This window comes from Drosophila montana, unplaced genomic scaffold (assembly GCF_035044405.1).
Source record: "Drosophila montana isolate Dmon_TW-CO22-7 unplaced genomic scaffold, ASM3504440v1 contig_3286_1, whole genome shotgun sequence".
NCBI lineage: Eukaryota > Metazoa > Arthropoda > Insecta > Diptera > Drosophilidae > Drosophila > Drosophila montana.
Window position 1 is genome coordinate 571,136 of NW_026998170.1, and position 21,885 is coordinate 593,020.

General features: G+C 43.0%; 7 protein-coding genes across 9 annotated transcripts; 5 read left to right on the forward strand and 2 right to left on the reverse strand.

Annotated features, from left to right (window-relative positions):
- Positions 1-45: 45 nt before the first annotated feature.
- Phf5a (PHD finger protein 5a) lies at positions 46-777 on the forward strand. The gene is made up of 4 exons (XM_064690821.1): positions 46-206; positions 276-466; positions 535-620; positions 683-777. The coding sequence occupies exons 1-4, from the start codon at positions 155-157 to the stop codon at positions 687-689; spliced, it is 336 nt and encodes a 111-aa protein (XP_064546891.1). The 5' UTR covers positions 46-154; the 3' UTR covers positions 690-777.
- epsilonCOP (coatomer subunit epsilon) lies at positions 722-1,807 on the reverse strand. Its single transcript, XM_064690820.1, has one exon. The coding sequence runs from the start codon at positions 1,716-1,718 to the stop codon at positions 798-800; it is 921 nt and encodes a 306-aa protein (XP_064546890.1). The 5' UTR covers positions 1,719-1,807; the 3' UTR covers positions 722-797.
- A 50-nt stretch (positions 1,808-1,857) lies between these two features.
- On the forward strand, positions 1,858-3,076 carry KFase (kynurenine formamidase). The gene is made up of 3 exons (XM_064690819.1): positions 1,858-1,990; positions 2,051-2,210; positions 2,279-3,076. The coding sequence occupies exons 2-3, from the start codon at positions 2,078-2,080 to the stop codon at positions 3,073-3,075; spliced, it is 930 nt and encodes a 309-aa protein (XP_064546889.1). The 5' UTR covers positions 1,858-1,990; positions 2,051-2,077; the 3' UTR covers position 3,076.
- A 174-nt stretch (positions 3,077-3,250) lies between these two features.
- Positions 3,251-8,467, reverse strand: Daxx (Daxx-like protein). Of its 3 annotated transcripts, none has more exons than XM_064690863.1 (5): positions 8,138-8,467; positions 7,386-7,567; positions 4,667-7,119; positions 4,420-4,600; positions 3,251-4,361 (listed from the first exon to the last, which is right to left on the reverse strand). In XM_064690863.1, the coding sequence occupies exons 1-5, from the start codon at positions 8,228-8,230 to the stop codon at positions 3,608-3,610; spliced, it is 3,663 nt and encodes a 1,220-aa protein (XP_064546933.1). In that variant the 5' UTR covers positions 8,231-8,467; the 3' UTR covers positions 3,251-3,607. The 3 variants fall into 3 exon arrangements, with proteins under 3 accessions (XP_064546933.1, XP_064546934.1, XP_064546932.1); XM_064690864.1 differs by having other exon boundaries at positions 8,183-8,466; XM_064690862.1 differs by lacking the exon at positions 8,138-8,467 and adding an exon at positions 7,875-7,943.
- A 471-nt stretch (positions 8,468-8,938) lies between these two features.
- Positions 8,939-12,284, forward strand: Sec61alpha (SEC61 translocon subunit alpha). Its single transcript, XM_064690867.1, has 4 exons — positions 8,939-9,100; positions 9,342-9,409; positions 10,353-11,444; positions 11,516-12,284. The coding sequence occupies exons 1-4, from the start codon at positions 9,094-9,096 to the stop codon at positions 11,777-11,779; spliced, it is 1,431 nt and encodes a 476-aa protein (XP_064546937.1). The 5' UTR covers positions 8,939-9,093; the 3' UTR covers positions 11,780-12,284.
- A 386-nt stretch (positions 12,285-12,670) lies between these two features.
- On the forward strand, positions 12,671-14,789 carry LOC135434314 (transmembrane protein 115). Its single transcript, XM_064690851.1, has 3 exons — positions 12,671-13,433; positions 13,588-13,944; positions 14,006-14,789. Exons 1-3 carry the CDS (start codon positions 12,910-12,912, stop codon positions 14,433-14,435), a joined length of 1,311 nt encoding a protein of 436 aa, XP_064546921.1. The 5' UTR covers positions 12,671-12,909; the 3' UTR covers positions 14,436-14,789.
- A 412-nt stretch (positions 14,790-15,201) lies between these two features.
- On the forward strand, positions 15,202-21,307 carry mmy (UDP-N-acetylglucosamine pyrophosphorylase mmy). Its single transcript, XM_064690850.1, has 3 exons — positions 15,202-15,486; positions 17,820-18,182; positions 20,171-21,307. Exons 1-3 carry the CDS (start codon positions 15,420-15,422, stop codon positions 21,274-21,276), a joined length of 1,536 nt encoding a protein of 511 aa, XP_064546920.1. The 5' UTR covers positions 15,202-15,419; the 3' UTR covers positions 21,277-21,307.
- The last annotated feature ends 578 nt before the right edge of the window (positions 21,308-21,885 follow it).

Sequence of the window (21,885 nt, forward strand, 5' to 3'; positions counted from 1 at the left end):
AAAACACGTTGATGTAATGTCGTGTCGTTCGCTTAGGTTATATTTTCTAACTGCCAGACGGTCACACTGCCATCAACACGAAAAGCAGCTATTATCTTGGTAAACGCAGATTTGTTATTTAGCTTGAATATACATTAAATAGTACTATTTAAACATGGCAAAGCATCATCCCGATTTGATTTTCTGCCGCAAGCAACCCGGCGTGGGTAAGTCGCACAACATGCAGCTATTTTGTGTGTAACAATGTATGTTAATGTTTTGGTTTTCACGTGCAGCCATTGGCCGGCTCTGTGAAAAGGATGATGGAAAATGTGTAATTTGTGACTCGTACGTGCGCCCCTGCACCTTGGTGCGCATCTGTGATGAGTGCAACTATGGCTCGTATCAGGGACGTTGTGTTATTTGCGGCGGACCCGGCGTCTCCGATGCCTACTACTGCAAATCCTGCACCATACAGGAGAAGGATGTGAGTAGAAACATATAAATACATTTGCCCTGGATTTCAAAATAAAAATTTAAAATGTTCACTCACAGCGCGATGGTTGCCCCAAGATTGTCAATCTGGGCAGCTCAAAGACAGATTTGTTCTATGAGCGTAAAAAATATGGTTTCAAACAAAAGTAAGTTGCAAGGCCACCAATCAAAATGATCCACAATTTAACCGAATTTTTTCAACCCCCAGCTATTAGAGTACTGAAGACTAGCTTATATATATCTCTAATAAATTTGTAATGTAATTTAATGCATATACATATAAAGTTTTATACATGAATGTAATATTTTGGAAATGATTTTATTTAGACTGTAAGCAGCTGCTCGCTGCTCGGCTCATACTCCAAGCAGAGCCTGTCGAATTCGGCGGATTTCTTGTCCAGATCGATGACGAAATCGCTCTTTGGATAGAATTGTCTCAGCTGCTCCCAGTAGCGTGTAATCGTTTCCGTTGATTTGCCCGTCAAGTGCGAGAGTACCATCATGTTGATTAGGGTATCGTAATCATTATGCTTTTTGGTAAGCGACTCACGCAGCACAGCTTCGGCCTCTTCGTAACGTTCCAGGCCCAAGTGCACCACTGCCTGACCATTGAGTAGCGCCGGGGTGGGCTTAAACTTTTCACAGAACTCTTGATAGATATGGAATGCATCCTGCATCTGTTCGGTACCCTGTGCCAGCGCAACCCATGCCTGTGCCAGCTGTGTTAGTGTCGCATCATCGCTGATCTCCTGCATTTTGGCCACCAACTGCTTGGCCAGATCCACACGCTGCAAGCGCAACAGACATTGAACCGACAATGCCATTGATTCGAGATTATTGGAGCCATGCAATATCTTCAGAGCATTCTCAAACTGTCCATCGTAGCAGTAGACAATGGCTGTGGCGATGTGCCAAATGTTCGTCTCATCCTCGTCGCTGGCCACCTTGTCGGTGAGCTTCTCCAACAGCTCCTCGGTGCGTGACGGCTGCTCGAAGGCTTCGTGCACCAGACGCAGCGCTAGCAGCGGTGTCGTGGTATTCTCCTTGATGTCCGAGGCTATAATGCGACCCGAATCGATGGCCAAATATGACAAATACATGTAAGACAACAGTTCGGCACCTGCCGTGCCCTGCTCCGGCAGCACAAAGTTTATGGAGCCCATGAAATTGCCAATGTAATACTCATTGCGTGCATCGAACAGCGCCGAGTTGACGTCCTCATCGTTTTGTTGTGATCTGCTCATTATTAATAACAAATTTGTAATGTTTTACTGACAAAATAAATTATAAACTGGAAGCTGAGTTGGCTTTTCAGTTGCAGTGCTGCCACCTTGTTGAAAAATGCTGCCAGCTGCTTGGACGAAAATATGGTGGCAAGTTTTTATTTTTGCGGAACTAGTTCATTTGAAGTACTCAACTCTAATAAGAATTGAAGATCAAAGGAATTGCAAAAAAATAACGCCCGTTTACCTGGTAATAAAACCACAAACAAATTTTTGCAATTGCTAAAAAACAGGTTTGCTTACCTATACAAATATGTAAATGAATACCCGATACTTAACGGCAGTTTTTGCAGTTGAGCGTAGAGCGTCGGCTTATCATCATGTACAATCCTAATGAGAAAAACGTAGATTTAGTGCGTGAATATTTTCCCAGTTATCACACAGTAAGATTCCAAGATCAGCCGGAGCCCAATATCGCTGTACAAGACAATTTTCTGCAAGTGACAAAGCAGCGTAAGTCTAAGCTAAATACAAATTAGCATATGTTTTCATTAACATGTCTTATCAACTTATCAAAAAAGATTCCGACGAACTCACAACCAAATATGGCATCAAAGTTCATAATTTGCGATATGGAGGCTCGGATGATCGACAACTAGTCGATGTTTTCTATAAAGACGGAGCATCAGAGCCCTCGCCGCTCTTTGTTTATGTCCATGGCGGCTATTGGCAAATGCTGGACAAATCCTATTCCTGCTCCATTGTTGCTCCTCTCGTGCGTCGTGGCTATCGCGTCGCCGTCATGGACTATAACAACTGCCCGCAGGTAACTTTGGAGGAGCTGCTCGAGCAGTTTACCGCATTTTTGATATGGATTTTCGACTATGCCGAGCAAACGCGAACTACGGAGATTAGTTTTGCGGGTCATTCAGCTGGTGGACACCTTCTGGCCCAATTGCTACACATTCCGGCCCTGATTTCCGAGGAGCGACGCCAAAAAGTGCGCGTCTTGTTCTTCATTTGCGGCGTTTATGATCTGCGCGAACTTTGGCAATTGGAACCGGTCAACCCCAGCAATATTTTCGGACTGAACGCAGAAAGTGCCAAGCAGCTTTCGCCCATGCTGTGGCCGTGGCAAGCCGATAGCTCATCCTGGTCTGGCGTCCAGTCGCATGTTATATCGGCAGAGCACGAGAGCGTCACGTTCATAGAGCAAAGTCGCGCTTTTGCCAAGAAATTGCAAGATGGCGGCTTTAACGTAACATTTAAGCTTTTCGATAAGTACGACCACTTCGATATTATCGAAGAGACTGTCATCGATAACTCCCCGATAACCACGTACCTGCTGGAGGGGCTCCAGGCTGCTTCGAAACAGTAAACAAAGTTGATCAAAAATGTAAATTAAAATTAGAAAAAAAGAAGTTTATTACTTTAAAAATAAAAAAATGTATAACACCTGTTAAATAGAAAATGTTAGCTGAGAAAATAAAAACTGTTTATAATCCAATCCTAAAAAAAGATAAATAATTAATGAAACCGAAAAACTGGGTGACTTATTTTTAATTTTCATTTATTTCTTATGTCATTAGTGTTTTTTTAAAACATACACTTAATTAATAGTAGTTGCATTTCATATTTACACTATCCAAGCATTTTTTGCGCACGTAAAAACCTTAGGATATAGCACAGCATCCACAAAGTGCTGCATAATATGGAAAATAAATGATACATAATATATGATACATAAAATACAGATGTAATTCAATTCACTGAATGCAAAACAACGTATAAAGTAAATGGAAGTATAACAAACTGTGCGCTATATGAGATAAATAAATAAATTCTAACTAAAAACATAAACTAACATTTTGCTGATGTGATGGAAAATGGTGTAACGGTAGAAAAAACATCTATGATTCCTCATCCGAAATGATAATTTCTGTGTCTATTAAGATTTGTTGTTTCTTTTGCTGCTGCTGCTGCTGCGGCTGCTCTGGGCTGCTAATGTTGCTCTTGTTCTTATTATTGTTGTTGTTGTTTTTGTTGTTGCTACTGCTGGCGTATAGAGTGGCATTTAGACTAGAAACGGACATGACCTTTAGCGTATGGGGAGCAGATGCATCCTTTAGCTTGCCATTGGGCAGCGTCTTGGCAGCCGCATTCTCATTAACAATATCAACATTAATATCATTATTTGCAACCTTGGGGCTGGACTCAGCAGTCTTGACTCTCGTTATATTATTAACTATCACATGAGCAGCCGCCGCGGCAGATGTCTTTGGTGCTGCATTCGCTTCCGTTTCGGACTCTGCATCGCTTATTTCGCCATTTGCTTTGAAGTTGTCCACAAAGGCATCGACATCCTCATCCGTTTCATCATCCTCATCCTCCTCATCGCTGTCGCTCTCGTGCTCGCTGTCCCGATGCTTTTGTAGGCCATTGGTCAACACGATTTGCGCTGTTTGAGCCTGCGCCTGGGCTGCTTGCGCCGCCTGCGCGCTAGTGCAGGGCTTGTCATCATCATCGCCGGCAGCTTTGGCTGTATCATTGGCCGTCGTCGGCGCCGCTGCTGCTTCTGCTGCTGCCGCTGTTGCCTGTAGCTGTTTCTCCTTGAGTCGCGCCTCGCGCTGCTCCTCTGTGGTGAGATCCTGCTCGCGCGCAAATCTGCAAACGGTTTTCGGATTAGCTGGGTTCAACAGCACCTACAAAAATATACACTCACTTTTCCAGTATATCACTTATTTTAGTTTGCTTCTTGTTGTTCTCGTTCAGCTTGGCCAGTAGAGCGGCATCCGAGGCCGCCGGATCCTTGGCATTGGCCGTAAAATGTGTGACGGTCTCGTAAAGATCAGTCTTGCGCCTCGCTTGCAGCAGACGACCCACCTTGACGAAGGCATCATGAGCTGCAAAGTGGAGTTAATTATAGAGATTAGATTTGCATTTAAAGATCAAAAATAGATCCATCCTACCTATGCGCTTCATTTCGAATGTAGCCAGGCCCAGATTCTTCTCCTTATTGCAATGCTCGAGCAGCTGGAGCACGTCGTGGTAATCGGGAAATTCATGCATGCGATTGACAAACGCGGAAAGTGTGCGATTAAATTGCGGATATGGTGTATCCTTAAATAATATGGGCTGCTTCATCTGGCGATGGGCGCTTTTACTTTCACCGGTTAGATCACAGATTTTCTCATAGATCTGACAGGCGCGCTTCTTGTAGCGCTCCACCTGCAGATAACTGGAATCATCATCGTCATTCCAATCGACATCCGCCTCCTCCAAGGCGCTAATACGTTTCGTTATAGTGTACAATGTTCGATTGAGTTTCCGGATGCGCTCATCGCTGCGTTTATTGCCCGTGCTGGGTGTTGTTGTCGGTGCTGCCGCCGGAGCTGGCTCCGCTGTCTTAATCTCAGCTGCTGTTGCGGCTCCAGCTGGCGCTGTTGCTGTTGCTGTCGCTGGAATTCGCGCTGCTGCCTTTTCTTCAGTCGGCGGCGCCTCGTCCATCGGCAGCTCGACAACCTTGGCCTTGCGTCGCACCTTCAGCTCATCGACGATACACTTGAGATGCACATAAATCATATCCGGCTCATTGCGCATACGCTCCATGGCCTGCTCCAATTGCTTGCGAAAGCCGCGCGAACGCACAAAATTCTCATGCACACTGTAATAATATTTCAGCAATTTAATCTCAATCAGACGCTCCATGTCCTCCGACTTGTCCAGCTCGCGACACAGTTGCAGCAGTGCTGTATACTCCGGCACGAGGGGCGCACGTGTTGCTGTTGCAGCTGCTGGCGAGGCTTTTGCCGCGGACACAGCTGTTGCGACTGGCGCAGCAGGTGGAGCAACTGCAGCAGGCGGCGTCTTACGCTTGGTCTGCTCATTTTCCACTTTTTCTGTGGGCGGCGTTGTTGGCGGCGATTCCACTAGCACTATGGTGGGCGTGGAGTTCTGCCTATCTTTTTGCTTCAGTTCCTGCAGCTGCTGCTGGGCAAGATGCCTGCGCCACTCGTCATCCGACTTCTTGAGCACCGTTATAGGCTGCACGCGCTTGGCTGCGGGCTTTTGCACAGGCGATATGCTGGCGCCGGGAAATGTTATTTTTGCTGCTGCTGCAGCTGGCGCTGCGGCCGGCGGCGGCGTCGTTGTTGGCGTCAGCTGTGGCGTTATGCTCGTGGTGGGCGGCAGATTGAGTAACAGCGGCTCATTCAGCGCCGCAGCACAGTGCGGAGGCGTGGCTAGCAAACGAAGGGGCGGCGTAGCGCCAGCCGTCATGGGCGTGGAGGATGTTATGCTGCTGCTGCTGCTGGGCTGCACGCTTCGCATGGCTGTTGTTGTTGCCGTTGCTGTTGTTGTTTTCATTTTGTATGGCAACGTGCGGGCTGCACTGTTGTTGTAAGCGGGATTGGACAGCGCCACATTCAGCCTGCTCAGCATAGGCATTGGCGTTAGCTTCGCCAGCTGCGGCGGCGTGCTGCCTGTCGAATGATGCGCCGGCGGTGGCGGTGCAAGCGTTGACGTCGACGTCAACGACAGCTGCTGCTGCTTCTGTTTGTGCACCATCACGTTGCTGTTGCCACTGTGCGCCGGCGGTGGCAGCTTCTGTGCCGGCGATGGCAATTGCCCGGCCTTCGGCTGCAGCAGCGCGGGCGACGTTAGCGTCATTGTCGACGGCATCTTTTGCAGTGTGGGCAAACGCTGTGCTGCTTGCGGCTTTAGTTTAACGGGCAGCTTTTTTGTCAACGACAGCTGTGGACCTGGCAGAGCCTTCGGCTTTATAAGCCGCGGTTGTTGTAACATTGGCTTTTGTGGCGTCAAGGGCGGCGTCGGCGCTTTCGTCTTTTGCTGTTGCTGCAATTGCAATGGCGACATCGATGTGGACGGCTTCTGCTGGTGTTGCATTTGCATGGGCGTCGACGTCGGCGTCTTTTGCTGTTGCAGCTGCAGCACGGACGTTGGCGTCGACGGCTTTTGCTGCTGTTGCAGGTGCAGCATTGACATCGTCAGTGTTGGCTTCGGCTGCAGCTGCTGCTGTTGCTGCAGGGACGTCGGCGTCGACGGCTTCTGCTGCTGCAGTAGCGCAGTTTTTTGCTGCCCCAACGTCGCCGCCTTCTGCTTCATCGGCGCCTTGTGCAGTTGTGTGGCGGTTTTTTGTGCCGCTTTGGATGTCAGCATCTGGGGGATGGGTACACTGGTGATTGTTGCCATTGTGGTGCCAGTTATTGCCTTGGTCCAGTTGCCACCCGACAATTTAAATGGCTTATTATTCACAGTATTGTTATTATTATTATTGTTGTTGTTATTGTTGCTGTTGCTATTATTGTTGTTCTCCAGCGAGATTTTCGCAGTGGACATGTTGAAATTGCCGTTGCTGTTGTTGTGCTTGGTAACCGTTATGCCGCTGGGTATATGCATGGACCTATAAGAAAAAGTTCTTTTGTAAGTTATCGATAACACAATTTTATCACTTTCAAAAAGCAAACCAATGTTAACCCGTTAAAAGACTATCGATTTTTGCAAAGCGATCTAGGGCTTGTTGTATAAATTAAACAGAAAATCGCCATAGACTGGCGCAAGATTATATGTCGGAGTCAGATGGAGCGGATCACTTAATAATCATATTAATATATAGCTACAACTCAGCAATTGTAAACTTTACTATACCCCTTAACAAAAACTCGGTACCTGTAAGTTCCTACTATTGTTCCGGTTCCTGTCGCTGTCGTCGTTGCAGTTGGAGTTGCTTTGATGCCAGTGACAGGCGTTGCAAGAGACGCTTTTGGTATATGCAACAGTTTTGTGGGCAGGGCTTTCGGCGTGGACATCCTTGCCTGGTCACGACGCGCTCGCTTGACATCAGGTGGGCCCTGGAGACAAACGAAGATTATATTAAAAAACGACCTGTTGGCTATTGCATTTTAAATTCCATTTAAAAACAAAACAAACAAACAAAAAACGCCGCTGCAGCTGTGTGAGTAACAATGCGTGTAGAGTTTTAAGGCGCGCCACTGAATGCAGTGTAGAGTTACATTTATTTTGCCTAGCCATGTAAACAAATGTTAAATCCGTAACAGTTAGCAAATTGCGACGTAAATTGTACACTAATGTCACATAAACACACCCACACATGCATGACAGCTGGTTTTATTTAGAATAATTAACATTTCCAATTACTCGCTCCAAATGCAGCAGTTGCTGCTGCACACGCAGTGGCAACACTGGCAGCATTGGCTGTGCAAGTGTGTGCGTGTCAAGTTGCTGGTGTGCGTCTGTATATGTGAGCAACAATAAAAGCAGCGCGAAAAAGATATTCGTACACATAATTTGTAATATACACACACAAGCACATATGCACATATAATACATATATAGAAACACGCACGCCACACTAATAAGCGCATACCACTGCACAAAACCTATTAAAAATACAACTGTACTTTTCTACACCAGCTGAACGTTGGCGATGTCACTGGCGCTTTTACCTCCTCCTCCGAATCCGAGCTCAAATCCACATATATAACCGAAGTCATAGTCGAATAGCACTTAACACTAAATTTTTATTTGATGCGTCGCTTTTTACTAGTTTTTCTTGACATTTGGCTTAACACACGCAACTGTTATTGTTGCCAGCTAGTTTTTCACGCATATATTACGTCTGTGTCTTATAATTTGATTTCGCCTGTGTTTGTATTGTTGCTTTGCGTTTGTTTTCGCAGGCTAGGTTGCTTTGCTTTTTGTAGAGTTCTATTGCATACAATGTTGCCATATCTACTTCAAAGATTGGCAACTCTTAAATTAGCAGTATTACTCCTGTCTTAACAGATAGCGATCGACTATCGTAAATCTATCGATTTTATATAACATTAACAGCATGTTATTGGCATTACGCGCTCATTTTGCGTTCTCGTTACTATATAGTCCTAAAATGGTATTGGGTAAATAGGTGGAATATTTAAATATAAATGGAACTGCGCCGTATAATAAAATTTTATTCCTAATGAAAGTTCAAGCGTACTAGAGAGCAAATAAAAAAAAACAAGAATTAAGAATCATACAAAACTCATATATTAGTTGCAATATACAAAATTAAGTCATAATATTTAAATATGGTGAACAAAACTTACAATTTATATCGATATATCGATATAATATTAACATCCCTAATACAATGTTAAGAAACGTCAACAGACTGTGCAAATGACACGTCGTGCCTACTTCGTACAATTTCGTTTTCCTCTACGTCGTTCATTCGGTTTTCGTCAGTTGGAGCGGTCGTTGTGTCCGCTGAAGTGTTCCCCAATAGAAGTAAAACTTTCTAAATTTTGTGTAGAAAGTGCAGCAATACAAATCATAAGTTTAGTTCCCTGCCGTACGTTACATTAAGTCAAACACAATGGGAAGTAAGTACAACGCCAACAAGTTCAAGTGCAATTTGTTCGAAAGTGCCGGAACGCTTGGCAATAAGCGGCGGCCGCATCGGCAACACCCCCGTACTTGCTTACGTATACAAAAAAAAATGAATTTGGGAATTGATGTGCCAGTGCCTCCGCCGCTAATTGTGTGAAGTGCAGGCTCAAAAACACTGCAACGCATTCCAATCAGAGCTTACAACATTATTGGTTTTCATTCATTCATTTGCAGTCAAATTCCTGGAAGTTATCAAGCCCTTCTGCAGTATACTGCCTGAAATTGCAAAGCCCGAACGCAAGGTGTGTATAAGTATTGATTAAGAATATATTTCTTAGAAATAGTTTAATTAACGTGGCAAAAGCTGTGATTTATAGTGTATATATGTTTTTTTTTTGGGTTTGATTTGTGCGTTTTCGTATCGTATTCGCTTTGCTGGGCGCCAGTGTTGCCAGCGCACGCGTTTTTTTTTTTGCTTTCACTTGTCAGTCGAATGCGCCACGCAAACAGTTTGTGATTTCGTAGTAGATACACGGAAGCACACAAGTTGTTGTTTTATATGCATACATGTATATAATGAAAATGAAATTAGTTTCAAGTTTATTAGCTGGATTAATTGTGTTTTGAGAACTTACTGGAAATTGAATACTTTTACTTAGCATTTGGTACTAAAAAGTTATGAAATGTATGCAAATGTGCAACTCTTACGCTTGCTTTATTTGTTTATTGTATGTTTCTGATTTCATTTGCTATTTTAAATCAATTTTTCATTCATAAAACGCTTTAAACAAAATACTACTATTCTTATCAAATTGAAGTACTATTTTTTTGACTACTTGTTGCCGTACTACTATTTAACAAAACTTTGACAAGCAATGCAATACCGCATACGACGTGTAACGTCAAACTTCGGCTCGCACGAAGCAGCCACACGACGCTATGCTACGTCAGCCTCGTGTTGTTGTGTTGTCGCGACCATATGATGAGCCACGCTAAGCAGAACTGGATTTTTTGTTTAAACATTTACACACGTACACACATGTAGGTCAGAGTAGCGGTAGTTGCCGACTATGTGGGCCGTGACTTATTTTTGAAATTGCATTTAAGCAAATTCAGGGAAATATATTTTTATAATTTTTTTTTTTACCAACAAAAAACAAACGTTAATAAAATTACATTAATATAAATAAAGATTTGTAATATTTGAATAAATTTCAATCAATTTTTTTTCCTATTTTATTGCAGATCCAATTCAGAGAAAAAGTACTATGGACAGCCATCACATTGTTCATTTTCCTGGTATGCTGTCAAATTCCATTGTTTGGCATCATGAGCTCCGATTCGGCGGATCCCTTCTACTGGATACGTGTGATTCTCGCCTCGAATCGTGGTACACTTATGGAGCTGGGCATCTCGCCCATTGTTACATCGGGTTTGATAATGCAGCTATTGGCGGGTGCCAAGATCATTGAGGTCGGCGATACGCCCAAGGATCGTGCTCTCTTCAATGGTGCACAGAAACTGTTTGGCATGGTCATAACGATTGGACAAGCGATTGTTTATGTGATGACCGGCATGTACGGTGATCCATCGGAAATCGGTGCCGGCGTCTGCCTGCTGATCATCATTCAGCTGTTTGCTGCCGGTCTCATTGTGCTCCTGCTCGACGAGCTGCTCCAGAAGGGCTACGGCCTGGGCTCTGGCATTTCGCTGTTCATTGCGACCAACATTTGTGAGACGATCGTGTGGAAGGCCTTCTCGCCCACCACTGTGACAACGGGACGTGGAACAGAATTCGAGGGCGCTGTCATTGCTCTGTTCCATTTGATGGCCACGCGCAACGATAAAGTGCGTGCACTGCGCGAGGCATTCTATCGCCAGAATCTGCCCAATCTGATGAACCTGTTGGCCACCATCTTGGTATTTGCTGTCGTCATCTATTTCCAAGGTTTCCGCGTCGATTTGCCCATCAAGAGCGCCCGTTATCGCGGCCAGTACAGCAGCTATCCAATTAAGCTGTTCTACACTTCCAACATTCCCATCATTCTGCAGTCGGCCCTCGTCTCTAACTTGTACGTCATCTCGCAGATGTTGGCTGTTAAATTCCAGGGAAATTTCTTCATCAATTTGCTTGGCGTTTGGGCCGATGTTGGCGGTGGCGGTCCAGCCCGTTCGTATCCCATTGGTGGCTTGTGCTATTATCTGTCGCCACCTGAGAGTGTGGGTCACATTCTGACCGATCCCATACATGCGCTGCTCTACATTGTCTTCATGTTGGGCTCCTGCGCTTTCTTCTCCAAGACCTGGATCGATGTCTCTGGCAGCTCAGCCAAGGATGTAAGTTTAGCCGACCCACAATCTCGTTAACAAATTCTTTTTACTTACCCATTTATTGTTTACTTTACTAGGTTGCCAAGCAGCTGAAGGAGCAGCACATGGTGATGCGAGGCCATCGTGAGAACTCGATGATTCATGAGCTGAATCGTTATATTCCAACGGCCGCTGCATTTGGTGGCCTCTGCATTGGCGCTCTATCTGTTATGGCAGATTTCCTGGGTGCCATTGGCTCTGGCACGGGTATCCTGCTGGCTGTGACGATTATCTATCAATACTTTGAGATTTTCGTTAAGGAACAATCCGAAATGGGTGGCATGGGCACGCTGCTGTTCTAAGCAGTTGAATCCAAACTTTCAACATGAAATTATAACAATAACAGCTAACAATTACTTCATCATACTTCTCACATGTCAGCTCGCTTTGCCCCCGCCCCCGCCTCGCGCCTACCTATTAAGCAAATTAACGTTTTTGTATGGTTTTTAAATTCCACGATAGGGCCTAATTTTAAGGCTATTTGCTGCCGTTTAGCTGGCCTGGGCAAAAATCATTGTTTGTGTTAAATGCGACAAGAACTTTAGTTTGAATAGTTTTATTAGTTTGTATCATAAAAAAAATGTGAGACTTTATTGCTTAAGTTCAATATTTCGCTGAATTGATTGAATTTCAATGCAACCTATTGTTTTTACGGAGTGTAATATAATTATAGAACATCGATTACACGTGGAATTATTAAACATGATGAATTATGAGTACATGAAACGAACATTAAAATCACGCAACATGCATACAAATTGTCATAATAATAAAACGTAAATTAGATAAACTTTTTTAATTCAACAAGTGCATTTTTTATTAACAGAAACAGTTATTTTGTAAATGTGTCTAAAAGAATATAGTTGAGCAACGCCTTGTCGATAAATTGTGTTTGCAGTTGCCGCGTAATCAAATTTCAAAACTATCGGCATCAATATTTCACTTTTTTGGCACTATCGATGTATTTTTAACATAGCGAAGCTTTTATTATATTTTGACAAAAATATTAAGCATTAACGATTGCATCTTTCTTTTTCATATAAATATTGTTAAATTCATATGCGGTGTATATGCTGTTTTATAAAAACCAGCTATTTATTTTTGCATATACTTAACAATGTTAAAGAACGGCTATCGATATCATCGGCTTGATTGTCAATCATCGCTGGCAACAACAAGAGGTATCTCGGCATTAATAGAGTCTGGTCTCACTTTGTATCGCATAAAATGGAAAAATAATTATAAATAAAAATAAGCAATTCGACACAGTTTAAACAACATAAACGCAACGCACACACACACTAATGCGCATTTACGTACAAGGAAGGATAACGTTTACGTTGATTTGCGGCAAGCGAGCTGTGCGAAACACAACCGAAACACAACAAAAACAATATCATCTGGAGGCAATATAAATAGGAGTTGAGTTGCCATGTCAGCTCCACTCACACGAAATGTACCGTATTTAAAGCAGCAGCTAACCGCATTGCTGCGCAACACATCTCCGGTAATAACGCTCATCTGTTTGGTGACCACCTTCGGCTATTTGTTATCCTTTTCGGAAAAGGCTATCCTTCTGTTGAGCGTGACGCCTGGCTATATTCTGCCAAATGGAAAATTTTGGATATGGACCGCATTCACGTTCTGCTTCATCGAGCTGCACTGGTGGGAGGTCATTGTCGACGTGGTCACCGTCGGCCTGTGCGGCAAAATGCTGGAACCACTTTGGGGACAATTCGAAATGTTCAAGTTCTTTGCGCTCAGCAACTTTGGCGTCTCACTGCTAACGACCATCTATTACCTGTTCTATTATATGGTTACCAAGAATCCAACCATACTGTTTGATGTGCACATCCATGGCCTGGCCGGCTATGTCGCTGGAATTTGTGTCGCCGTACGGCAGATTATGCCCGATCACCTAATCTTCAAGACGCGCTACGGACGTCTAACCAACCGGTGCGTATGTCTTACCTAATTGAGTATTACCTTTAGACCTTAATGTATTTCGAAGCGGTTAACCTTTTCCATAGTATCATAAAACATAGCTCCCTAATTGTTGAATCACAAGTTTCTTACTATATAAGATATATTTGTAACGCTTATCTTGCAGCAATGTCCCTCTGACGGTGCTAATCTCTGCTATTATTGGCTGGGCCATTGGCATGCTGGACGGCACGTATCCGGCCATGTTTGCCTCCGGTGCTATAGTCTCCTGGATCTATTTGCGCTTCTATCAGCATCATCCGAACGGACGTGGTGATAGCTCTGAGAGCTTCACATTCGTCAGCTTCTTCCCAAATGTAATGCAGCCGTTCATCAGCGTTCTGGTAAATCCCATTTACAATTGCTGTTTGCGTGCGGGCGTGGTTCGAACGCCGACGCCGCTGCGCACGATATCGACAAGTAGCCTGACTTCGGTCTCTGTGCAAATGCCCGGCGTGGATCCGCATGATATTGAGCGCAGGCGGTAAGCTATTGACCCTATTTATTAACGAATTATAAAACTCATGTTTATGTTTAACAATCAGACAAATTGCGCTAAAGGCTCTTAGCGAGCGACTAAAGGCCACTGACTCGACGCGTCATGCACAGCTGCCCAAGTCGTTTCCTCAGCAGCAGCAACATCACCAGCAGCAGCACAAGCATCATAGCCACAATCATGGTGCCGGCCACAGTCATAGCCATGCGGCTGGACATAGTCACAGTCACAGTCACAGTCCCAGCGCTGGACACAGTCATAGCCATGCGGCTGGAGCGGCGCAGGCACCGCAGCCCGATTTCGTAAAGCCTGCGGCACAGCAATTGCCGATTACAACGGCGCGTGCCGAGCCGCGGATGATCAGCACGATGAGCCCCATTGCAATACCTATGCCCGCGCCGCCGCCCAAGGATGAGCAGCCGCCGGCAGCGACGGGCGCAGCGGCTGCGCTCATCGATTTGGATGATGCGTCAAACTAGACAGTTTATATTTTAACATAAATGAATTTTTTGGATATTGAAATGATCTGCTTATGATTATTTTTGTATGACTGTAACAAGTGCGCTCCTTAATTGTATTTAACGTTATTTTGCTTAAATTAACATACGTGTAGATTTCTAATTGCTTGCTTGGCTAAACCTTCTTCACTGAGGCAACGCCCCTGAAAGCGCAAGAGGAAACCTTCCATCAATGTAGCGCCTATTGTAGTACCTACATTCATGCATACATATGCAAGCAAAATTTCTGTTGTAGTGTTTACATGTATTGAGAAAAACCAATGCTTTATTTAGTTTATAACATTACTGTAAATATATTTAAAAGCCCAAAACAAATTGATTTGAACTTGTCATACACATGGCTGGTATGCTGCTCACACATAATATGCGCTTAATTTAAAACAACAGCGTATGCATGTGTTTTCGGCAACACGCTGATAAATACCAAAAATCCTTTTAGTATTTTTGTGCGGGTTAAAGTTAACAGAGGTTTCATTTGATTCATGTGTGACCATACTTTTAAAATACAAGTGGGCTGGGTTGGAGGAGTGAACGTACTTAATGCAATCTAAATTATTCTTCATATTAAGGTTACACCATATTGATGACAGTGTAGTAATATCATGATTGTGTTCAATATTTCGTATGAACATTTATTAGTGGCATGCAATTTGAAAAATACCTGCGATAAGTCACGGCGATAGTTATCGCTCATCCCAAGTATCGATTCGCCCATTGGATTCGCTTGGGGCGATTGACCGTCGTGTTCGCGTTGTATTTTTTAAGTTTTTTATGTACGCACGTCATTTGTTTTTAATTACTGAGCAGATTGACAAGTTGACGAACGATTGTCACGCACCAAATAATAAGAAAATGTTGCTCTAAAAGAAAAACAGCCAAGTGCAAGTGGCTGGGTAAATACTGCGTGTGCATAACGCGTGCCTTTATAAGTTACGTTCAGCCGAAATGGGTCTTAAAAGCAACAACAGTGCACAAAAACAACAGCACACAAATTTCCTCCCGCACCGAAATGGTAAGTTTCATGTTCTGATAAGAGCCGCGCGAGTCAAGAAACAAAGCGAAGCAAAAAAGGAAATCAAAGCGAATTATAGGTCATAATGTAGCAGAAAAATATTGCAGTGGGCTCGCCCGAACCACAGTAAACAAAAATCCACCTAATCGACACACACACACATACTTAAATTAATGTGTGTGTGCTGTGCCGTTTTTGGCGCTTGCGGCAGTTAACGCGTCAATGTGTGTGTTTGTGTGTGTGAGACAGTGTGTTTTGCGGTTTATTGCCAACGTGTAGTGCAGTCACCATTGGCATCAGCGTCGTGGCAAAAAACAAACTACAAAAACAATATGCAAAAACCAAATCCCAAGCAAACCGGCCGACAATTGGAGTCGGTTTTTGACAATTTTTGGGCGCATTTATGTAAATGCCAAAATCGCCTTCACCCCGTGAACTCCTAGTTCACAAGCTAGTTTCGCATTAAATGAAACCGGTTTCCTTACACAACAGGAACTCCAACTGGAATTCCAACTGGAACTGGGCTAGTGCTACATATGTACATACATATGTAGTTCGCCCTTAAGTATTTCTGGTTCTTTGCTTTGTTCGAGCTTTTACAGCGTTTACTTTCACTTTAGCTAATGTCCAGGGTCGCTTGGTTTTGCATTTGCAACTTGGGTGTAAAATATTCTGCACTCCGAATTGTGTTTGCAACAGCACCACGATCGAGGCGATATTATATTAGGTTGAAAATATTAGCTATATATATAGTTTGTTCTCAATGACTAACTGACTGAGCAATCAGCCCGAACCATAAAAAATAATTTTAACAGTTGCAAATTATTTAAATTAAGTTTTGAAAAGTTTCCCCTCAAGAGTGAAAACAGATGCAAGAACCCTTTTGGTGTTTTTTTGTTTATTTATTATTCTATACTTATTTGGGGAATGTATCAAATGATGTTGATCTTATAACATATTTATTTAATTTGGCACAGATGTTAAGCGCACAACGTAGGCTATAAATACTAAGCACAATCGGTCAGATTAGATAACAATATCACATTGCATAGCCCATATTGAAAGTATCTATTTACATTAAATCTATTAGTATCGACTTCCGTATCATATAGTTGGAGCTTAAATATGTTGTGCATTTACAATATTGGACTAGGAGATAACCTGTGCTTAGGGCAATATTGCTCTAACATACATTCTTATTTATATTAAATATAAACAAATAAGTAAGTGTGCACTTCCCCAAATATTAATATTTGAAGGGCTGGCAATCTTGTCAATGAGAACAAAAGAAACTAGAGGCCGGATTAGAGTGAAAGAAATAGGTATACAATTAGTGAGATAAGAAAGAGAGATAGAGTATTAAATATTGTGAGAGTATGAGATAATGCTTATTGGATTGTCAGCGCAACTTGTTGATAAAACACTTTCAAACAAAGCATGAAAATAACTTACTTGAATTCATGAGATCCGCGTAGCAGGGTCGTACTTATTTTAAAAGCAAAACAACCCTCCACATTAGTTTCCCATTAAGGTACCCATTTAAAGATCTGAAAATGATTTTTAGGTTTCATACAGCGGAATTCAAAGGGATTTATTGGCATAGTTTAAATTATAAACTGTTGCTTTTTTATATGTATTGCTCAATGGAAAACTCAGTTATAACTTCCATTTATCATATAAGAAATCCCTTGAATGAGTTCCAAAAAGTATTAAATACTTGTACTTCGTTTCTTTTTCTGATTTTAACAACTTAATGCAGATATTATGTGCAGACAATATTTGTACATATGTATAAATGTGACTGCAAACACGTCAAAACACACACCAGCACTCGCGCGCACACACACACGCACACATTCATCTGGTTGTTTACACACATGCGCGCCTGCCATTCAAGCGGCAGCAGAAAAAGCGTCAACGTCGCAGTCGCCGTCGCAGTCGCCGTCGACGCCGCGACGGACGACAGCTCCATATTTCAAGCAAGAAAACCCACCGAGTGCGATGGATTGGCGCTCAGTTGGGCATTGGTAGCCACATATAACGGTTCGTGTCTTTGTTAGCTACGTTTCCGTTTTGCGCTATTATCAAAAACGAAATATGTACAATTTATCGCGCTGAACAAACACAAATAATAAAGCAAAAGAGAGACAACGATAAAAAGAACTACTTGCTACTTCATTAACAACAAAAAAAACATAAATAATAAACATTTGCCAGCTAATTGCCACTACACCCAACACCACTGACTCCCCTCTCTCTCTCTCTCTTGATCTCTCCCTCTCTCTCTCTATTTCACCACTCTCTCGGCACTCTCTCCCGCGCTGTTGCAACAGCAATCAAAGCGACACTAGCAACAATGACAGATCAACTGAACGAGCTGCACACGCGACTTGCCCAGGTGAGGCAGGAGCATTTGCTTAAGTTTTGGCTCGAGCTCTCGGAGGAGGAGCGCACCAAACTGGCGCGCGACATAGACGAGCTCTGCCTGGACGAGATCAAGCTGTATTGGGATCGTGCCACCATCTCGATGAATGCGAATGGCATCAAATTGGACGGTCGCCTGCAGCCCATACCCGACGGCCAAATACTGTCCACGGCTCGCACCACGGAGGATAAGCTGAACGCCTATCGGGAGGAGGGATTGCAGCAAATAAGCAACGGCCATGTCGCTGTGCTGCTCATGGCGGGTGGACAAGGTGAGTTCATTATCCAATTTCTGGTTAAAGGGGGTTTTTGGGCTCTTGCAAAGATAATGTATATAAGATAGGAGAAATATGAGGGTAAAACAAAACACGTTAAAAGCCAACTGTGGAAAATTTGGGCCCTTTTTTTCTTTTCGCAAACTATCGAAACTTTTGTTATCAACATTTATGTATCAGAAATGATATTGAACAAATCAAAAGGAAATGAAGAAAGGACTACAGAAATAAATATAATGGATATATTTCAGATTATACAGAACTAAAAAAAATGTATCTAAGGTACAATCCAAAAATCAATCCATTGGAAAAAACAACTTTTTTGTAGTGTTTTTTATTTTAAATTTTAAATATACTAGATAGATTTATAGAAGACAAATTTAACATCCGATAAAACTGCATTTAACTCTTGAAGGTTACTTGGAGCTGTTTTTCTTTTTCTGTTTTAAAGAAAAACAAGTTTTATTTATAGAGAGAATCTTTATCAGTAGTTCTGTATATGGCACATATTCAACATTTAATTCTTAGATAGTGTTTATTTTCTCGTTACATTTACGCTTGCTTGATAAGTATCTGTAGATACGAGATACTATTGCTGGGCCGGAAACTGCAAAAAAAAATATATATGTATATATATATATTATTTCAGTTTTTTTTTGCCCACTCATAGCTATAAACTATTTTAAACAATTTCTGCTCGCAATTGCCTTGAGGTGCAATGAACAAAATTCAGTATTAGCAAAGACAAAAACAACAACAACAATGCAGACCTGCAAGTCTCTCAACGTCTTTGTGTAAGTGTGTAAGTGTGTGTGTCTGTGTGGGTAAACGGCTAATTAGATTGATATAAAAATGCTCCATCAAACCAACGCCACATACTCGCGCAAATGCACACACACACACACACACACACACACACACACATGTGCCCACTCATGCAGCCGCATGAAATTTCTTGTTTGTAATTTTTAAATTCAGCTTGCCAGACACGTCACACCAAGCGGGCGGCGAACCATCATAAAGTAATAACAGTTTAATCCATTCTTATGGCCAGCCAATCCAGTCGCCAGTGTTGCTCAGTTTCAAGTTGTTGTTGTTGTTGTTTTTGTAGCCTTTCTTTTGTTTTTGTTGTTCTTCTTTTGCTGATTTTGATCGCGGCGCGCGCGACATTTGATATTTCCCGTTGTATTCAACGTGGCCGAAGCAGGCGAATTTACGTAATGGCCTTTTGGAAATACAAAAACAACAGCAACAGACGAAAAGACGAAAGTCAACATACGCCTGGCTCAGCATTTTATTAGATATATGTTAATGCATACGTAGTTTGTAAATATTACGTAGTTCAGGCACGTAACGTAATCGAATAACGGTTAAAATTGTAGGCGTTAAGGCTGCAGATCGCCCCCTAAATTATCGATAGCAACAATACTGCTAGTACCTCGTTTGGCCGCAAATAATAATAATCGATAAGCGGGCTATAATTAAAAACCGGTAGTGTGACGTGTGTGACCTTACGACAGGTTTATAATATGCTAAATAGCTACAAGAGTGGAAACAAAGATTTAAAAAAAAAACAGAAGAAATCGTTTATTGAAAGCGAAACCAAAGCCGAAACAAAAGCAACCAGTTTTAAAGGTCAACCGGCTGGGCGCACAGCAAATAGCAACACAAAATGTATAAATAATATTTCCTGCATAAGATCTGAGCTTTGTGGTTTTTTGTTAAAATATCCTTTGTGGCAGAAATACTGTTTATAATATAAAATAGCAATAAATATAAATGTAAGAAACAAAAAACAAGGAAGAGTATGTTTAAAAAATTGTGCACAATAATTTTAAAAAAAATCATAAGTAACAGGAATACCATTTATACCAGCGATAAATTAAATTAAGGTTACATGAGAAATTTTTATATCTCGGCAAAGATTCATTTATTTAGCCGTAAACTGTAAACAATTAAGAATGTCAACAATCTGACCTTTACAGGCACACGACTCGGCTTCGATCAGCCCAAGGGCATGTACGATGTGGGACTGCAATCCCGCAAGACGCTATTTCGCATACAGGCGGAACGCATCCTGAAGCTGGAGCAGCTGGCCGAGGAGACGTGCGGCAGGCGAGGTCGCATCGTCTGGTATATTATGACATCGGAGCACACAATGCAGCCGACGCTGGACTACCTTGAGGCGAACAACTATTTCGGGCTGCGGGAGGAGAACGTGGTGCTCTTCGAGCAGGGCTCGCTGCCATGCTTCGATAACGATGGCCGCATCATATTGGACGAGAAGCATCGTGTGTCGCGCTCCCCGGACGGCAACGGCGGCATCTATCGCGCCATGCAACGCGCCGGCATCCTGGACGATATGCAGCAGCGCGGCATACTCTATGTGCATGCGCACAGCGTGGACAACATCCTGATCAAGGTGGCCGATCCCATATTCATTGGCTACTGCGTGCAGGAGCAGGCCGACTGTGCCGCCAAGGTGGTGGAGAAGTCGGCGCCCAATGAGGCGGTCGGCGTGGTGGCCATTGTCGACAACAAGTACCAGGTGGTCGAGTACAGTGAGATCTCGGCAAAGACGGCCGAAATGCGCAACGCGGACGGACGCCTAACGTTTAGCGCCGGCAATATATGCAATCATTTCTTTACCGTCGCCTTTCTCCACAAGATCGGCAGCACGTACGAGCGCAAATTGAAGCTGCACGTGGCCAAAAAGAAGATACCATTTGTGGACAATGCCGGCAATCGTCTGACGCCCAACCAGCCGAACGGCATCAAGATTGAAAAGTTTGTCTTCGACGTCTTCGAGTTCGCCGAGAAGTTCGTGGCCATGGAGGTGCCGCGCGATGAGGAGTTCAGCGCACTCAAGAACGCCGACTCAGCTGGCAAGGATTGCCCCAGCACGGCGCGCGCCGACCTGCACAGGCTGCACCGCAAATATATTGAGAATGCCGGCGGCATGGTGCACGGCGAGATCTGTGAGATCTCGCCCTTTGTCAGCTATGCTGGCGAGAATCTCGCCCAGCTTGTTAGTGGAAAATCCTTTAGCGGTCCCGTTTATCTGCGTGAATCCATGCAAGGTAACCTCTAGATCACCCCCCCCCCCCCTCCACACACACACACACACACACACACACAGACACACAAACATACACATATGTACATATGTACATATAGACTGATAAATGTGGATAGTTTCTGTTAAAAATTTGGTTCAGCTAGGTCAAAGAGCACGAAAATTCCATAGTTTTCAGTACTTAAGAGCAACTACTCTATAAATTTGGTTGCCTTCTTTTTTTTTAGTTGTTCTCGTCTTTGTTTATACTTTTCCATTATTTGTGCAATCATAATGTGAATATACCTATATCTAAAAAAGAAAATATACAATATATGCATATTTTTTTTGAATATATTAAATACAATTTGGAAAACTTTGTTTATTTTAACTGGACTTGGGTAGGGTATTCAAATAGTTTGCTTAAAGTAGGGTTTCTTCGCAATTATTCAGCGTCATCTCCCAACTCCCCTCCTCTAGTAAATAAATATAAATGTCTTGAGGGTTTTTTACTGTTAATTTTCAAAATATTCTGATAATTTTATAATTGTATATTTATTGCTCACAAACAAATGCGGATTCTAATTTCTAACTTCAGCTAGCTTGTATTATCGAGCGACTACTGTAGTAGGGGAGTTGTAATAA

Bases quoted from the DNA above. Each gene is read 5' to 3' on its own strand.
- Phf5a (XM_064690821.1), top strand. From the start codon at position 155: ATGGCAAAGCATCATCCCGATTTGATTTTCTGCCGCAAGCAACCCGGC. The intron at 207-275 runs GTAAGTCGCACA...TTTCACGTGCAG, and splicing joins CCGCAAGCAACCCGGCGTGG to CCATTGGCCGGCTCTGTGAA. The intron at 467-534 runs GTGAGTAGAAAC...GTTCACTCACAG, and splicing joins GCACCATACAGGAGAAGGAT to CGCGATGGTTGCCCCAAGAT.
- epsilonCOP (XM_064690820.1), bottom strand. From the start codon at position 1,718: ATGAGCAGATCACAACAAAACGATGAGGACGTCAACTCGGCGCTGTTC.
- KFase (XM_064690819.1), top strand. From the start codon at position 2,078: ATGTACAATCCTAATGAGAAAAACGTAGATTTAGTGCGTGAATATTTT. The intron at 2,211-2,278 runs GTAAGTCTAAGC...TTATCAAAAAAG, and splicing joins TCTGCAAGTGACAAAGCAGC to ATTCCGACGAACTCACAACC.
- Daxx (XM_064690863.1), bottom strand. From the start codon at position 8,230: ATGACTTCGGTTATATATGTGGATTTGAGCTCGGATTCGGAGGAGGAG. The intron at 4,601-4,666 runs GTAGGATGGATC...TCCACTTTGCAG, and splicing joins ATTCGAAATGAAGCGCATAG to CTCATGATGCCTTCGTCAAG. The intron at 4,362-4,419 runs GTGAGTGTATAT...AACCGTTTGCAG, and splicing joins ATAAGTGATATACTGGAAAA to ATTTGCGCGCGAGCAGGATC.
- Sec61alpha (XM_064690867.1), top strand. The intron at 9,410-10,352 runs GTGTGTATAAGT...ATTTTATTGCAG, and splicing joins TTGCAAAGCCCGAACGCAAG to ATCCAATTCAGAGAAAAAGT. The intron at 11,445-11,515 runs GTAAGTTTAGCC...TTACTTTACTAG, and splicing joins CTGGCAGCTCAGCCAAGGAT to GTTGCCAAGCAGCTGAAGGA.
- LOC135434314 (XM_064690851.1), top strand. From the start codon at position 12,910: ATGTCAGCTCCACTCACACGAAATGTACCGTATTTAAAGCAGCAGCTA. The intron at 13,434-13,587 runs GTGCGTATGTCT...CTTATCTTGCAG, and splicing joins TACGGACGTCTAACCAACCG to CAATGTCCCTCTGACGGTGC. The intron at 13,945-14,005 runs GTAAGCTATTGA...TTTAACAATCAG, and splicing joins CATGATATTGAGCGCAGGCG to ACAAATTGCGCTAAAGGCTC.
- mmy (XM_064690850.1), top strand. From the start codon at position 15,420: ATGGGTCTTAAAAGCAACAACAGTGCACAAAAACAACAGCACACAAAT. The intron at 15,487-17,819 runs GTAAGTTTCATG...CTGTTGCAACAG, and splicing joins TTTCCTCCCGCACCGAAATG to CAATCAAAGCGACACTAGCA. The intron at 18,183-20,170 runs GTGAGTTCATTA...TGACCTTTACAG, and splicing joins GCTCATGGCGGGTGGACAAG to GCACACGACTCGGCTTCGAT.